The sequence below is a fragment of the Rousettus aegyptiacus genome, unplaced genomic scaffold, assembly GCF_014176215.1.
Source record: "Rousettus aegyptiacus isolate mRouAeg1 unplaced genomic scaffold, mRouAeg1.p scaffold_m13_p_4, whole genome shotgun sequence".
In the NCBI taxonomy this organism is placed as follows: domain Eukaryota; kingdom Metazoa; phylum Chordata; class Mammalia; order Chiroptera; family Pteropodidae; genus Rousettus; species Rousettus aegyptiacus.
In genome coordinates this window covers 193,487-209,969 of record NW_023416307.1, presented here as the reverse complement: position 1 = coordinate 209,969, position 16,483 = coordinate 193,487, and the positions used below count along the sequence as shown (strand labels likewise).

The 16,483-nt window shown below is 62.4% G+C and overlaps 1 protein-coding gene across 3 annotated transcripts in view; it reads left to right on the top strand.

The window, feature by feature from the left end:
* SLC37A1 (solute carrier family 37 member 1) overlaps positions 1 to 16,483 on the top strand; it is a 61,103-nt gene that overhangs the window by 19,652 nt on the left and 24,968 nt on the right. For 2 of the 3 annotated variants that reach the window (XM_036219061.1, XM_036219062.1), the window contains exons 2-9: positions 77 to 297; positions 4,642 to 4,723; positions 7,584 to 7,716; positions 8,355 to 8,433; positions 11,455 to 11,590; positions 12,731 to 12,802; positions 12,833 to 12,963; positions 13,831 to 13,997. In XM_036219061.1, coding sequence (XP_036074954.1) covers positions 242 to 297; positions 4,642 to 4,723; positions 7,584 to 7,716; positions 8,355 to 8,433; positions 11,455 to 11,590; positions 12,731 to 12,802; positions 12,833 to 12,963; positions 13,831 to 13,997 — 856 coding nt within the window. In that variant the 5' untranslated portion in view covers positions 77 to 241. The remainder of the gene's footprint in view (positions 1 to 76; positions 298 to 4,641; positions 4,724 to 7,583; positions 7,717 to 8,354; positions 8,434 to 11,454; positions 11,591 to 12,730; positions 12,803 to 12,832; positions 12,964 to 13,830; positions 13,998 to 16,483) is intronic. The other variant, XM_016143457.2, reaches the window with a different exon arrangement.

Sequence of the window (16,483 nt, the reverse complement as noted above, 5' to 3'; positions counted from 1 at the left end):
AGGGTTCCCTCTGCCAAGGACTCCATGGCGCCATTGTCAGGACACCTGACGTGTCAACCCCTCTTCCTCCTCTTAGAGACCTGAGCCTCGCCGGAAGGAAGAGGGGCAGGAGACTGGGAGGCCGTCGCTCCTCGCTGGACAGCCGTGTGAGCGCAGGGGCCCGAGCGCCACCCGGAGCCGGGAGCCGTGACCTCTGCGTGAGGCGTCGGATCCGAGCCCCGGCTCTGCGCTCAGTGCGTAAATGGCTCGGCTCCCCGTGGGCATCCGCTTCCTCGTCTCGTTCTCCAGGGACCAGTGGTAAGTCCCCGCGGCTCTCCCCCCTCCCTTCCCGAGCATGCGCGGTCCCGGCCTCCCCCGGCCACTGAATTGCTCCCGGTGGCGGAGCCTGTGGCCGTGAGCGCTGCCGAGCTGTCAGACGCCGGCTCCGCCGTGGCAGCATTCGGGCACGGTCCCCACGGGAAAATGGCCGCCGACTCCGGGCAGGACTGTGCCGTGGCTGTGGGTGAAATTAGGGCGTTAGCTGAGCTCAGTGAGTGGCCCGACGGGGGCAGAGCTTCCAGGGGGGAGAGGACGTCGCGACGGGCGCGGTGCCGGCCAGAACCCCGCGTCCCGAGGCTCTGACCGCATGGCGAGGGCGGAGTCCAGCTCCCCCGCCTCCGAGCCCCGCTCTCCATGCCCCTCTCCCCCCAGCTCGGGGTTGGGGGTCGGCAAGGAGAGGGCTTTGCTCTGCCCTCTTAGGTTCAGTAATTGGGGGCATGCAGACTAAAGTGACAAAAGACATTTAATCACGTGTGCATGCGAGTTCACAGAAAAACGTGACTCAAAGGGGCTGTTGGGATTTGGGGCGCATACGCCATCTCGATGGGGGCAGAGGAGCGGGGTGGGGGGGGGGAGTCTTGGGAAACAGATGGCCTCTTAGGACGGTGGGTGGGCCCCTGGAGGAGCAGGCGGGAGGCGCGGCGGTCACCACAGGGTCTGCTTAGGTGTTGGTGACGACCAAGTCCCTCCTGGAGGCCCTGCCCTGGGCGGAGAGGAGATCGCGGGGCGCGAGTGCTTCCTGTTCAGAATCGTTTTTGTGCCCTGGTGGCGCTTCCCGGACGCCTCTTTCTCCATCGAGACAACGCTTTGCGGCTTCTCAGCCCCTGCTGGTTGATGACGCACCCGCCGGGGCTCGGTGCGGCTTGAGAGATCTTTCCAGAGCAGTCGCTTGTTGCCTCATTCCTCGTCTGCTGCTGAGCCGCAGGGTTTAAACACCTACTTTGCATTTTGGGGATGTTTATTTCCAATGTCTTTATTTTGATACCATTTTAAAACTCACAGAAGAAAATTATAAGAATGTTACAAACTGTAGAACTCCTGATACCACAAAGTCTTCTTTTTAAGGTTTGAGACCTGCAGAGAGAGAGTGGCGCTTCTCAGACTCTGGGTGTGTACGAATCACCCCAAGAAGCTGATAAGCGCAGACTCTGACTGGGTGGGCCCAGGTGGCCCCCGGGCACCTGCGTTGCCCAGGAGATGCGGTGCCGTCGGCTGACCGCCCTCGCTTCGGGCGGCTGGGATACAGAGTATTTGTCCTAATTCTGTTCCATCTCGGCCTCCGACTTGCTCCTTGACCTTTAAAAGCCGCGTAGCCTTGCCGGAACTCGGCTCTCTCGCCCGTGGCCGCGGGGCTAGGCGTCGCGCCCCCACACGCGCCGTGAAGAGCGCTTTGTCCTTTGCACGTGGTGGGACAGGTGGGCGAGCCTCAGGACTTCACACCACACCATGCTGGCCAACGGGGGCCCTCGAGGCTCCGTTCCCTCGACCTTGCTGGAACAGCACGGGCCAGCAGGAGGCCGTTCGAGACCTCCGGGGACTTTGCAACTGGGGCAGAGTGATCCCAGGGCAGAGGGACCGTTAGACTCATCTCGTCCTGCTGTGGGGCCTGGGCTCGACCACTGAGAGGTTCTTGACATCGTGCCTCACTGCTCCACGTGTGCGTGTGTGTGTGTGTGCGCACTGTGCGCACCTGTGTGCGTGTGTGTGCATGTGCGCACACACGTTTTTTGAGAGTGAGTTGCAGACATTGTGCCCTTTTATTTCTGAACACCTCCGTGTGTACTTCCTGTGAACGAGACGTTCTCGTATGACTTCGCACGAGGGCGAGAAGTAGGGAATGGTCGCCGACAGCCGTTATCTTTCTCGCAGTCCGGGTTCGGAGCTGTCCCAGATGCCGGGTAGCGTCTCTCGTAGCCTCCTCCTGGCCGGGGACCCAGTCCAGGCTCAGCCCTTGCATCTGGCCCCGTGGGCTTAGTCTCCTTTTGTCCGGTGCTGCTTCCCAGCCTTTCCCTGTCGTTCATGACCTTGACAGTTGTGAAGGGCGCAAGCCACTTTTTTATGGACCGTCTGTTGTCTGGGCGTCTGGGATTTCCTCGTGATCAGACTCTGATCGTGCCTGTGGTCAGGACGACCTACCACGGGAGGGAGACGGCCTCTCGCCGACGGCGAAGGAGTCACACACGGGGCCCCGGCGTGTTGAGTGGAGCACGAGTAATGTTAGGATATCAGGAAGGACTGGAGAACGAGTGGGGGGAGCAGATGTATGTCGTTGTCTATGAGTGTGTATGGTGGGGGCGGCGGGGGGGGGGAGGCCCAGGATGGCCGCTCGGTTCACATAACCTGGACAGCCTGGACCGTTCCACGGTGCAGGCATGTTAGGGCCTCAGGGCTCTTCAGACGCTGTCTGGGCATACAGAGGAGCTCACTATTTCTGGGTTATTTATTCCATTTTGTAAATATGTTACTACATCTAATACAAATAGAATGCTTATAAATAGAATGTTCTATTTACGTTTTGGTGGAGTGTGGAGAACATGAACCTGAGGCCCATTTAAGTAGAGCCACTCCCAGAATCCTCAGCTGGGCGATCATGAGATTCCTCTGGTCAAGCACACACCTGCAAGCTGGTGGTATGTGGCGCCCCTGAGGCTCCAAATTCTTCTCAGATGCTGATTGAGGAGGCGTGGAGGCAACTGGGTCTGAGAACTTCTCAAAATACTCCTTACAGAGATTGCAAAAGGGAGCCCTGCAGCCAGACAGGGGCGGGTCAGGGTCCCCTGCCGGCTGCACTGGGGCGCAGTGAGGCTGGCTGTGACCAGCGAACCGACCCCTGGGCTAGGAAGTTGGGCATTGAGGGCTCACAAAGGGCCAGTGGCGTAGACGCTCCCTGCGCAGGCAGCTAAAGGCACCTGGGGGCGAGGGGTGGGGACGCAGAGCCTCAAGCCGAGAATCGGGAGACTTCCCTCCCCGCAGACGGGCGGTTTCCGCGAGGACGGAGGCCTGGGCTTCGTGCCGGACTGGTGTGCCCATGTAATCTCTGTTCTTTGGGGTAAACCGCACACTCGTGTTTTATGGTTTCACGTTTGTCCCGTCTGGCGTCTGGCGCGGGCGGCTTGGAGGGCAAGGGACCCGGGCGGAGCCCTCGGCGCGTGTCCTTGATGAAGCGGTGACTCGGGCACACCGCGGCGCTCCCGGCGAGTGAGTCGGTCTGGCGTCTTCCCCTCCCTGGCACGCAGGTCTCCGGGTGGCTGTGGATTCCAGCCCCACGGTTCCACCCGAAAGAGCATCTGTGTTTATTTTTAAAATCGGGAAGTATTCATTTGACCCCTGGTGTCCAGAGAGGCACGCAGGCCTAGGGTTCTTTGGGTCATTCACGGAAAGGTGCCCTTGAGTGAGTAAATCACACTGAAACTGCAGGCAGGAGCCGGGAGGAGGCTCAGCACCCCGGGGAGCCAGCTGCCTCTGCAGACGGGGAGCACCTCTGCCGGAGGGGCTTTCGGGGTCATGCCAGCGCTCAGTGGAAAGCCATGCGCTCGGGGGCCAGAAACAGGACGAGCTCTTGGGGTGAGGGCTGGGCCTGGGGCCACAGAGAGGACCCGCCCCGCCCTCTGAGCCATCTCTTGCCAAGCACTTTCTCCTCCTGACCTGTTTTCTTCCCCTAAGGAATGATTTTCTGTAGCCTGCTTCAAACTAAAAGTTTGGAATGAACTTTTATTATCTTCTTACTGAAGTGTCTGTTTTTTTTTTTTTCCAAACTCCCATATATTTCAACACTTCCCCCCATGACCTGTTTTTCTCATAAACCAAAAAGAGCAGCAAGGCTTTGGGCCAGTATTTTTCTGTCATTGGCTTTATTCATAGCTTGTCAGCATCACTGAGTTTTTCTCAGTGAGGTCAGTGAGATATTTATGTTTCCGCCTTGTGTGTGTCCTTCTGGAAAGTCTCATAGAAGCTAAAAAGTAAAAGGTAAATACGATCTTAAATGCTCAGGATAGCAGGCTTACAAGAAACTTGCGGTTAATTTTGTTTCAAACTAAATAATCGTTCTTTTTTGTCTGCCTTGTAAACACCTGTTCGTCTTCTGAGTCCCAGATCTCTCTTTGACTGCAGTTTTGTTTTTTTTTAATGAATCTTTAAATAGTTGCCATTTAGATCGAGCAAAAGTGATTTTTTTAATGTAACATTGTAGTGATATTATAAATAGGGTTAATCATTGACATAGAACCGAATGAATAATACACAGCATAAATAAACTTAAGAACACAGTTACGCCCTTCACGCAGCTCATGCAGGGGTCCCCCGTACCCCTGTTCTCTCTTTCAGGTACAGAGCCTTCATTTTCATTTTGACATTTTTGCTGTATGCAAGTTTCCACTTATCTCGGAAGCCTATCAGCATTGTTAAGGTAAGAAATCGTTAAACACTTAGTTTCCTTTCCTGCCCATAGTCTCTGTAAGGAACTAGTTACTTTAAGAGGCAATGGGGGGGGGGCGGGGGGGGCACTAAGGAAAATGGGGAAAATGTGTTGTGTAGAAGGAAGTTGTTTTGCTGCCCTGGTTTTCAGTTTCTCTTTTCTGATTTTAAAATCTTCGGAATATCTTTAGGATTTATAATTCCAGAGGCAGCAGACTTTTACTTATGTTCTGTTGACAGTTTCAGGATTCTAAAGCTCCATTAAGTATTTATTCTGTCTCGCGTGGATTTTCCCTCCGAAACGCCCGATCTTCAGTCGTTCCCGAGCGGCTTGCGCTCGCGTCTGATTCTGAGTGGGGCTGTGGGGTTGTGTTCGCCGTTGTTCTGCGAACGCTGGGTTTCTCTGAGGGACGGGTGGGCAGGGAGCGGTTAAACAGGCATCTAACGAGACCGAGCGAAGGGGGCTGGCGTAGACGGCGCCACGGAACAGCCCCCGTGGCCCGGGGAAGCAGGCCGTGCTCTGACCCTCGCCAGAAGGACGCCGTTTGGCCTGCAGATTGTCAACATGCTCGAGTGATTGACTCTGTTGTCAAAGGAACAAGGACATTGCCCAGTGCCAGGGAGCTCGCTTCCGGCCCGACTGCCCTCTCCCTCAGTCTCAAGCTGTCGGCAGGGACACGAGCCCACTGTGACTCTGTTGACCTTTGTCACCGTGCCTCCTCCACTCCCTGTGAGCGTCGGAGCGCTGGACACCTGCCGTCTGTCTCGGGCCGGTCGAGAGGCCGTGCCGCGGCTGCCGCGCCCGAGGACACTTAGTTCTTTGTCCCTGTTTTCCAGTAACTCCCAGTAGCCGTCAGCTGTTGTCCATTTACTCAAAAGACCAAAACTGCCCCTCGGCTCCTGGTTAGCGGGAAGGTCCCACGCCCTTCAGGTTGCTTGCAAAATTCTCACTTTTCTGACAGACCAGTTCCGATGACTGGAAATGTTTGCAGACGTTTCAAAGTGTGGTTCTTAAGACAAAGACGAGGGCGAGAAAGGCAGCAGAGGGTCTTACTGCGCACTCGCCCACCCGGCCGGCGACTCGAAGCCGGCGCCGCGGCCAGCGGCCAGGGCTGTGCGTCAGGCGCTGCCCCTTGTCGTCCTCCTGCGGGGAGGCAGGGACTCGCGCAGCCGGAAACGGGGAGGCCCCAGGAGCTCTGGGGAGCTGAAGGGGCGGGTAGTCGGGGCCTCCCGGGTTCAGGACGGAACCCGAACGGTTGGGTCGGGTGGTGGGGCGAATGCCCAGAGCACTAGACGGGGGCTGGGCGTCGCCGCGAAGCCCCCCGGCCGGCGTCGGGACCGGGCGGTGCGGCAACGGTGCTCAGGTCACCGCTGCCGCGGCGCTGGCCGTGGGGCGCTCACGGAGCTGGGCCGAGGTCGGAAGCCTGCGCGGCGGCTCCGGGGTCCCAGCTCCGAGCCTGCGCCTCCGACCAGGGCCTGGGCAGCCGCTCGCCACAGGACGAAGCGAGGCAAAGGTTTCCTGCTCACGGATGAACTGAGAGGTCGGATCCGATCGCTGACATTCCCCGCGACGGTGTCGCCTCGGGAACATTAAAGATGAACGAGGCTGGCAGGACCCCATGCGACGCGGTGGGCAGCAGCGCCCTCTGGGCCTGGAGGGGCGTCTCCCACCGGGGGGCGTCAGGGAGGCCCCAGGTCTGGCCGGCGCGGCTTCCGTGGGGAGCGGCAGGGACACCTGACTCGCGAAGGTGAAGAGAAGCGGCAAGTTGGGGGAACGGGCGTCCCCGACGGTGCCGGCTTCACGCAGGGGGGAGGCCCGCGGGCCCCCCCCGCCCCCCCGGGCATCCCCGACGGTGCTGGCTTCATGCAGGGGGGAGGCCCGCGGGCCCCCCACGCCCCTGGGCGTCCCCGACGGTGCTGGCTTCATGCAGGGGGGAGGCCCGCGGGCCCCCCGCCCCCCTGGCATCCCCTGCCCGAGGCCGCGGTCGCCTCCAGGCCCCTCGCCGCCAGCCTGGGGGAGTGACAGCTGGGCGCAGGCGGGGCGGGGCTCCAAGCCAGCGGCACCCCGAGTCGGGGCTCGCTGTCACGAGGGGCCCAGCCCCCGAGAGCACGCGCTCGGCTGGGGGAAGCTGTTTGGCAAACTCCAAGCAGAGCCCTTGGCCTGGTTTTTAGGGCGGTGTTTAAATCATGGCCCAGGGATGATGTAGCCACGTGACCACAGAGCGGCTGAGTGCCGTGTGCCACCCCAGGACGCGTGTGTACGCGCTCGCCCAGGAAGTACCTCCCGGGCTGGGGTCCGGCCCTCCCCAGCCCCCAGAAGGCTCGCGTGCCCCCCGCCCTGTGTCGCCGTCAGCCGGGTAACCGCAGCCCTCACCCCGCAGGCCACGTCCCTGCCCTCGGCCCCCCGGGTGAATGGGGCCACGCCGGGCAGGTCCGCTTCTGAGGGCCATCTCCGCTGTGCGGACCTGTCCCTCGCTCTCTCGTGTGGCTGGCCGGGCGGGTCCCGTCGTCTGTCCTGGGCAGGCGGCCCCAGGGTGCTGGCGGTCGGCTCCCGCCGCACAGTCACTCTGAGCAGCCGTCGGGGGTGCGTGGACGCACTCATTTGCCGTGTGTGTGTGCCGGGGGCGGGAGGGGCCGCCGCTGGGGGGGGGGCTGCCGGATGGGGGGCTGCTGCACAGCCCTGCCGGGGCATCCGTGGGCCCCGCAGGCGGACCGCCCTGCTGCCTCCCCGACCTCGAGCGCCAGGCGCCCGGGAAGGCTGTCGGGGGAGGGGTGCCGTGCGGCTCCGCGTCCCCGTGGAGCACGTCGTCTGAGCGCCCTTTCTCTCCTGCCCTGTCCTCGTGGACGCCCAGGGCGCGCTCCATCGGTACTGCGCGGCCGTGGACGAGGACGAGGTCAGGTTCGACGGCCAGAGCCAAAAGGCCAGTGACAGCCCCCCGCACCGGCCCCCGGACAACGAGACGGACTGCGGCTGGGCCCCGTTTGGTGAGTTGTCCGCGTGCCGCGGCCACGCGGCCACTGAGGCGGGCAGACCCTGCAGGGTTCTTCCACGGGCGACGCGTGCCCGGAGCCTGCCGGCGGTGACAGTCCCAAGGCGGTGACAGTGTCCCAGAGGGCGACGGCGTCCAGGGCCAGCCACCCCCGTCGGTGGCCGCTGCACTGTGCCGGGCTGTGCGCAGAGCTGCTGCCCCGCACAGGACCCCGCTGGCGGGGAGACCTGCGGATGACCATCAGCTGGAGCCGGGGCAGCGGAGTGGGGACAGGGACAGGGTCAGGGTCGGGGACGGGGTTGGGGACAGGGACGGGGAGGGGACGGGGACGGGGAGGGGACAGGTCGGGACGGGGTCGAGGCCAGGACGGGCTGGGCAGAGGTCGGGCTGAGCGGGTGCGGAAGCCGAGCAGCTCAGCGTGGACCCTAATAAACCCGGTGCCCCTGCTGCACCCCGCGGCTTCTCCGCCCGCGGCCCGCGCGTCCAGGGACGTGTCGGACGCGGCTCTCCCTGCCTGTGCCAAGAAGCCGCACGGGGCCGCGTGCCGGCCTGCTGCTCCAGCCCCGAAACCCGAGCCGACGTCCACGCAAACGCGGCGCCGCTGACCTCCGCCCGCCCGTGTCCCCCGCGCAGGTCAGGACAACTACCAGCAGCTGCTCGGGGCCCTGGACTACTCCTTCCTGTGCGCGTACGCCGTTGGCATGTACCTCAGGTAGGCCTGCCGCGCCCCGCGAGGCCCGCGCCGGCCACGGCCACTCGGGGCGGGCCGGTCCCGGGTGCCACGGAGCAGGCAGGGTGCGGGAGGCCGGGCCCCGCCCGCGGCGCCGTCGCGGTGACGGGCTGAAGGGAGGCCGCGAGCACCGAGCAGCGCGTCCAGGTGGCCCTGGCCCTCTGCCGACCCGGCGGACTGTCCACGGCGGCTTTCCTGGTCCCTGCGTTTAGGACGCACCGGGAGCCCCGCCAGGATGTGGTCACTCGGGGACAGGGTGTGGCGCTCCGCGTGATGCGCAGCAGAGGGCGTCCTCGCCTTGATCTCAGGGGCCGCTATCCGTTTACGTGTCCCGGTCACGAGTTCCACAGCTTACGCAGTTTGTGCGGGACGCGTCCCCCGGGTCGCCCCGCTTGGCCCACGCAGCCTGGAGGCCGGGCCGGGCGTGAGGGCGGGGGCACACGGCCGGGATCCGAGCCCCGGCTCCCACCTGCTCGTGTGGCCACGGGCCTCGGCTTCCCCTCTGCCAAGCAGGGGGAATCGCAGCTCTTGCCCCCCAGGCTGGGGGTGGGGGTCAGACGAGTTAACGCATGCAGGGCGCTCCGCAGGGCGCACACCGCGATCGTCCCAACTCCACCCCATTTTTGAACTGACCTGGGACACTGATCAGCGTTAGGTGGGTAAGTGGACACACGGTTGTGTCAGTCCAGCCGGTTAAAAACATGAACCGAAAGAGCATCACGGGGCCGTTAGTCCAAGAGGCTTTCGTCCAGAGGCCAAGATCCTCAGGGGCCCTGTAAATGGCGAGCCTCTTTCCTGAGACCCCCCGGAGGGTGGCGCCATCAAGACCCAGGCCGCGGCCCCGCCGGAGCCCACGAGGCGGGGTCCGCTGTGGAGGGGATGCCTCCCCTGCACTGCGCGTGCATAGTTGGCGCCGTGCCGCGAACTCGTGTGGACGCACGTGTGGGCGGCAGCGGTCGCGGAGGCCCGAGGCGCGCGGTGCCCAGCCGGACACCAGCCCGGCTGCCGGCGGCCTCTCGCATGCGGTGGCAGCCGGGCTGCCGGCCACGGCCCACCCCGAGGAATAACACCGACGTCCCAAACACCGTGATCTCCTGGGCACCGAACCTACAGTATAAAACGACCCGAACGTGGAGTGTGTTCTTCTCAGTTACTAGAAAACAGAATTTAAATGCTCTCAACCGGGAGAGATTTTTGTCCCCTAGGAAACATAGAGCAGTATCTGGAGACACGTTTGGTTGTCACAGCTGGAGAAAGGGGTGCCGCCGGCCTCTGGGGGATGCTGCGGCACCCAGGACCCCCCCACCACAAAGAGCGGCCCGGCCCAAGGTGTCCGGAGCGCTGGCGTTAAGAAACCTGGTTTGAATAAACGGGGTTTTGCGGTTGCTCACTTATTGGCAGAGGTAATTTTTCATGTAGCTCGCCAGTGTCGATTGTGAAATTCTGTCTGTAAAATCCGCAGTTGACTCCCGACGGCCAGAGGGCGGGCCCTGCTCCCTCGCACGGCCTCTTAGTGGCACGTGGACCGTGTAGTGCACTGGGTAAAATTGGATGCGGTGGACGCCCCCAGCCCGGGTCATCCCCGGCGGGTGTCGGCGGGCGCGGGGTGCCCTTTAGAGCCTGTGTGCGTCTGATAGACCGTGGAAGCTATCTGTCCCATGAGGCTTTTCTTTAAAACTTTTAAGTAGAGATCATGTTTGGGCCCAATATCGAATAGCAAGCAAGAAATGCGTAGGGAACATTTCTAAGCCCGGGCCCATGGCTCTAGCTCTCAATAGGCCCGTCCGACTCAGCCACTTGTGCTGTGACCTTGGGCAGATGAGCCAGCCCCTCTGGGACAAGTGTCCTCCTCTCAGAAGGGAGCAAGGTAGACCAGACGGCTCGTTAGCTCTGGGATGCTCTTCTTGAGTTCATAAGTATCAGCTTCTACTCGGCCAAAAATTTGACCTGTTATTTTTTATTTTAAATAGCTTCGTCCGCTTTAGTGTTTAAAAGGTCATTTGTGTGATAGGTCGAGCTCTTTTATCTGATGAATTCAGAAGGAAAAGTGCTCTGGTTCTTGAAAGGTCAGAATTTTGGAGATAGTTCACGGCAGGTGGGTGCCTTCTTTATTGTGTTCATATCCATCTGACTCCTAGAATGATCTGTGGAAGAAGAGGAGACCCGTAGGGTTTTTAACGATTGCAAAAGGCTCACAGTCTCTGGTGATCATTCACTGAATAAGCCACAGCGTCAAGCTGCTCCGTAGTGAAGCACACAGATATTCCCCTCAGCCAGGAGAGGTGTGGTCCGTGTGGCCTCGGGTGTCTCGGCGTAATAGCGGCACAAGCCTGTTATGAGTATGTGCCTAGTGGGGCGCTGCAGACTTGTCACCCCCACCAGCACCGCTGTTTACGGTGGACTCACCGTCAGCCAGGCACAGAACCCACACTGATCTCGGCTGAGTCCCCAAGCAGTTTAGAGGGGAGTTCTCCACAGACCGTCGCTCTTGCTGAGTCATGATGCTGTTCGAAGGAGCTCGCAGTGGCCCTACGCCGTGCTTCAGACCGTCCCTCGGAGAAAGTCTCTGTCCTCGCACCAGATCCCAGTGCCCGCGGCAGAGCCCGGCCGGCTCCGCGCGTCAGTGCGGGTGACTGAGTGGCAGCTCCAGGGCCCGGAGACGCGCTCCCCATCATGAGGGATCCCGTTTCCCCGCAGGATGAGTCTTTGGTTTTCTAAACGGGCAGCCGTCGCGCGTGTGAGCCATGGTGTTTGAGTTTTATTATTTGACAGTTAGTGACTTTTACTAGATATAAAGTCTCAAAAGACGCTGCCAATGGCCAATTTCTGGTTAATAACTGCTCCCCTGGGAGGCAGCTGGGATTAAGTCTTCTTGGAAATTGCTGTGCCGTGGAGTTCTAAAAGCCCGGAGAACAGCAAGAACACACCTGGAAAGAAGTCCCGGGTCGTCCGCAGCGTGGGCGAGTTTGCTTGCTCACGCTTGTCTCTCTTCTTCGTCCTCAGCGGCATAATAGGGGAGCGCCTGCCCATCAGGTATTACCTGACTTTCGGAATGCTGGCCAGCGGCGCCTTCACTGCCCTCTTTGGGCTGGGGTATTTCTACGACATCCACAGTTTCGGATTCTACGTGGTGACGCAGGTGAGGCCTGGGTCGGTGGCTCACCACGTGCGGGGTCTCCACGCTGAGCCGGAGAGGGTGTCTGTGCCGTGAGCCCCTGCCCCTGCTAAGAGAGGACGACGGGGAGCAGGCCTGTGACCTGTCCGGCGCCAGGGCCAGCGTGACGTGCGAAGGTCCTCTCGTCTTCTCCGAGAGTCCGGCCGCCGTGAGGTTTTCCTTAGTTTCAGGAGTGGCCTCTTGCAGGGTACCGTCTGTCCCTATGCAGCCAGGGGACTGTGCCTCACGAGTCCTTCTGCTGTCATTCGGACACGTTCGAGGTGTTCCGTCCTGTGGCAGATTGGACCGCCCAGGGGTGGGAAGGTCGCGGGCCGTGGTGAAGGCTGAAGGCAGGGGGAGGGGACGTCCTGGGGCTCGTTGGCAGCAGGGTGGGGTTGGAGGTGGTCCGTGGGAGGCAAGGGGGGCGTCTGAGGACAGGACCCCGGCTTCGCCCCGCCAGCCACGCCTAGCCCTTCCTGGAACGCCGGCCACGGCCTCCCAGCGCCTGCGGCTAAGTGTTGACTAGAGGTGGAAGGTGACTTAACAAAATGAGCTGACTTCTGAGTCTCTCCAGGTAGCCTGGGGGGGCGCCACGAAGTCATCAAAGCAAATTGCACGTAATGTGCTTTGAGAAATTTGCCACAAGACTTGAAAAAGTTTGGCTGTTTTAATTACAAAACCGATCCCTTCATAGAAAATTAGCAGGAAGAGCAGTTCCCGGAGTTCCGGCTGGACCGCCGCCCCAGGCCGTCCTCCGGGGCGCGGGCCCGCCCCGGGCCAGGCCGTGGGGTCCCTCGGCTGCCACCCACTCGCCGGTACACTTCCCGAACCCCTTCCGAAAACGTGAACCCGGGGTCCTCCTGAAACGTGTGGAGATGCTTCCTCCAGGCGCCCGGCCGAGGCTGCGCTCGGTGCGGAGGCCACGGCTCCCCGCGACGTGGGACGCGGAACCGTGCCGCTCGCAAGCCGCATCTAGACGCGGTCGCTGGTCCACGGCAGGGGACGTTTTCCTCTTTCTGTAGCGAGTCGGATGGAGAAGAGACCGCGCAGCTTGGCCCTCCCTCCCTAGCGAGACGTTTCTTTCTTTTCTCTACTTACCCTAAAGTTATGTTTGTAATTATATAGAGAGAGCGTTTAAAGTGCACCTTGGGCCGCCGAGGCTCACGTCACAGGGGGTTCTGCGGGAGTCCCCGCCGCGCGCCCCGGAACGGAAGCGGAAGCTTCCCTGCGCCCCGGCCGGCCGCAGACGAGGCCCCTGTGCTTCCCTCCCGCGCCCCCCAGATCGTCAACGGACTGGTGCAGACCACCGGCTGGCCCAGCGTCGTCGCCTGCCTGGGCAACTGGTTCGGGAAGGGCAGGTGAGAGAAGGCGGCACTCGGGGCTGTGAAGGTTTTTCTTTGTGAACTTTAGTGTTTCTTTAGGTTTATTGCAGGGAAAAAAAAATAGTCTATTCTGTGCAATGAGGCGATTGGAACCTCTGGGACGTGCGGTCTGAGCGCCGGGCGCCTTCGTCCCAGGGGCACGTCCTCGCCGTGGCGGGGCCGGGCCGGGGCCGTTCTGTGCAGCTGCCCGGCAGTGGGGCCTCCTGGGGCCCGGGGAGGAGTGGCGAGGTCAGAGGTCAGGGCCACGCCCCAGGCCTTCGGGCACAGAGGCTGCATTTAAAACAAGACACAAGGGCACAGGAAGCGTGGCAGGTCCTGATGGGCCACGCGGTGCCTGGCAGCAGAGGCGCCCTCGGCCCCTGGTGGCCTGACTGCAGTTTGGCTGCCATCGTAATGTCCGAGTGACACCAGGCCGAGGTGGGGAAGCGGCGGGCACCTCTGACCGGGCCGGGGAGCCCGAGGCGGGAGCCCCGTCGGTTTGCCGTGGCACTCGCCGTGGGCGGCCTCTCCCAGTGGGCTGTTCCCTCGCGGGGCTGGGTGTGCATCACAGAGATGGAGGCTTAAATGTGGGGCTTCGAAGAACTTCGGGGAAAGGCCTCCTTCTCCTTTTTAGCCACAAACAGAAGCCCCGGGAGGGGCGTGGTCACACGCCCGCGTCACATTGCGGAGGACAGTGGGGACCCGGCGCCCTGGTCCGCGTCCCGTCTCGGGGCCCACGTCCTGCAGCAGCCCGGCCCGGCCCCCGCCCCCCTCGGGCCGCTCTGCCCACGTGCTGCCGTGCCCCGCACGACCCCCCACTTAAGCCTCTCCACGTCATTGGCTGCCTCGTGTCTCGTGCTGCAGGCGCGGCTTGATTATGGGGGTCTGGAATTCGCACACCTCCGTGGGAAACATCCTGGGGTCCCTGATCGCCGGCTACTGGGCATCCACGTGCTGGGGCCTGTCCTTCGTCGTGCCTGGGGCCATCGTGGCTGCCATGGGCATCGTGTGCTTCCTCTTCCTCATCGAACGTAAGTGCCCGCGGCCCGGGAGATGCTGTGGGGAGCGCCCGGGGGGAGGGCCGTGTGGTGGGGGGCCTTGCCCAACCTGCACGGGCGCGCGGTCCCCGCGGACTCCTCCAGGGGCGGACGCCCCCTCTGCTGCTGCTTTCCTGGTCACGCTGGATTTTCTGCCATATCCTGATTTCTAGAGTAACTGGTGCTGAAATCCTCCCGCCACCCCCCACGGCATGAGGCACGTGGCGTTCCTGGGTGTGGGAGTCTCACCCCCGCCCCCCACCCCGGGGCAGGGCACCCAGCCCACGAGGCTGCACCTGCCGGCTGACGCGGGCCTCACCAGCGCGTCTGCTTCCTGACAGGGCGTGTCTTGGACAACGTCATAAAACCACGGTGCGGCCTAAGACGCCGTATCTTAATTAGGTGAAGAGTGTTCTGAGTCACTCAAGTCAAGTGACTGATTCCGTCTAGGCTCAGTTCCAAACTTTTGCTTTAGTTGAATTCAAAATTTTTTTTTAAAATAGAGACCCAGCAGGGCAAGCCTTCTTAGTCACGCTAACAGCAGAGAGGCCACTGCTGCCTCGGCCCCCGTCAGGGCGTCCCCTCCCCCATCAGGGCATCCCCTCCCCCGTCAGGGCGTCCCCTCCCCCGTCAGGGCGTCCCGGCCCCCGTCAGGGCGTCCGGCCCCCGTCAGGGCGTCCGGCGCCTGTCAGGGCATCCGGCCCCGCGGGCTGCCCGGTGAGCTTCGTTTGGCGTTTCCGTCTTCGGTCTGGCTGAAAGCAGGGTGAGTCGCAGGTGCTGGGGGCGCCCTGCCGTGGAGTCCGGGCGAGGGTGCCTGGTGCGCCCTCCCCGCCCGTGCTGGGTGCTCTGCACCGCGTGTGGCTGGTGTCCTTCGAGCTGCCGGCTTCGTCACCTGGGAGCCAGGGCCTCTGCAGCTCCTGCTGCTCTGCTGTCGCCACGGTGACCCTTGAACTTGTCGAATGCGGGCTCCCAGCGGCCTGCAGAGGGGGACTCGGACCCGCAGGCCGAGCGCGGGGGCAGGGCTGCTGCCCCCGCCCGTCCCCCTTACCAGCACGAGGACCTGTGCCTTTAACGGTAGCGTGGTGAATGTCACCTGAGTTCTGGGAAGGGCCGTTCGTGACACTTGTTTCCTCCACGCTGGGTCCTGGCACCTGGAGCTTCATCACCTGGACTCCAGGGTGTTCCGTACACATGAGTCACCTGGAGGACAATGTACTTCCTCTTTGCCAGTGCAGGTGCATTCTGCCCGAGGCCTCGGGTCCACGGTGGCTTTTACTGTCTTCCTCAAGCGAGAGCAGGCCGGTTCTGGGGGCGCAGGGCGTGCGGGGCGGGGCGGGGCGGGGGTGAGGCGTTCGGCCCGGCCGCGTCTCCCACCAGGTGGGCCTTGGCTCTGCCTCTGAGGCCACGTCTCCCCCTTGCATGAAGATCTGAGGTTGCGGATGTTTGCGTCAGACCCTTCCTGACAACTGAGCACACGCCCTGCACTGTCCCAGGTGCCGTCCTGGGACGTTGCCGTGGCGCAGAGCAGGCACCGTGCCAGGCGTGGTACATGGCTCTGACCGCGGCCTTCCCGGAAAGGGCCTGAGGGCCGGGCGCCAGGTGACGCGGTCACCGGGCAAGGCGGGGTGTGACCAGGTGCCGGCTCACCCATCCAGACCTCCTTGAACTTTGGCTGGGGACCCCTTAGGTCCTTGGGATAGGTTTTTCTGGGTTCAGTTAAAAACAGATTTTTTCATTTTCATGATAATCCTAAAAACAAACAAACAAACAAAAACAAGTTTTGTCAGTTAAAATGCTGTCTTCTTTTATGAAGATAAGATGCATTTTAAAGGTATTTCCTACAATTGGAGTTTGGGGGTCCTAAGGCAAAGTTTCTTGAACCGAGGTCCCTGGAACCTTGGGAGGTAGAGATTACTGGGGCGCGTAGGAACTTTTCTTTAAAACGCATCCAAGAAAACCGGCCCTGTCCTCTTGGCCGCCGTTCTGTCCCACGAGCCTTCCCTCCCCGTTTGCTCCCGACGCCGAGCCAGCGCAGGCCGGGTCTGGAGGGGCCTCTGTGCGCTCGGGTTTGAGGGGGACCCCGCGCGCTCCCCGGCACACCGCGCCTCGGAGGGGCCAGCCTCACGCAGGGGGGAGGGTGTGTTTCTGACTTGCCGGCGGTGGCCCCGGCACCCGGGGCGCTGCGCCCACGAGGGTCTGCGGCACGGAGCCCACTCCCGTCCCTCCTCGCTCGGGCCTGAGCCCGTCCCGTGAGTGAGGCCTCGCTCCGTGGCCCGGCGTCTCCCGTCAGCCCCTGGCCGGTGCAGACACAGGGCGCGTCGGCCCGAGGGGCCCCCGGCCGCCCCCCCCCCCCCCCGCAGCAGGGAGCTCAGGCCGTCAGCCCCGTCCTGCTGAGCGAATCGCTCACTTCCTTCCTCCCCGTGCCGGGAGGCGACGTGTGTGTGAACGGCGAAAGCCGGCCGCGGACGAGGGCACGCGGG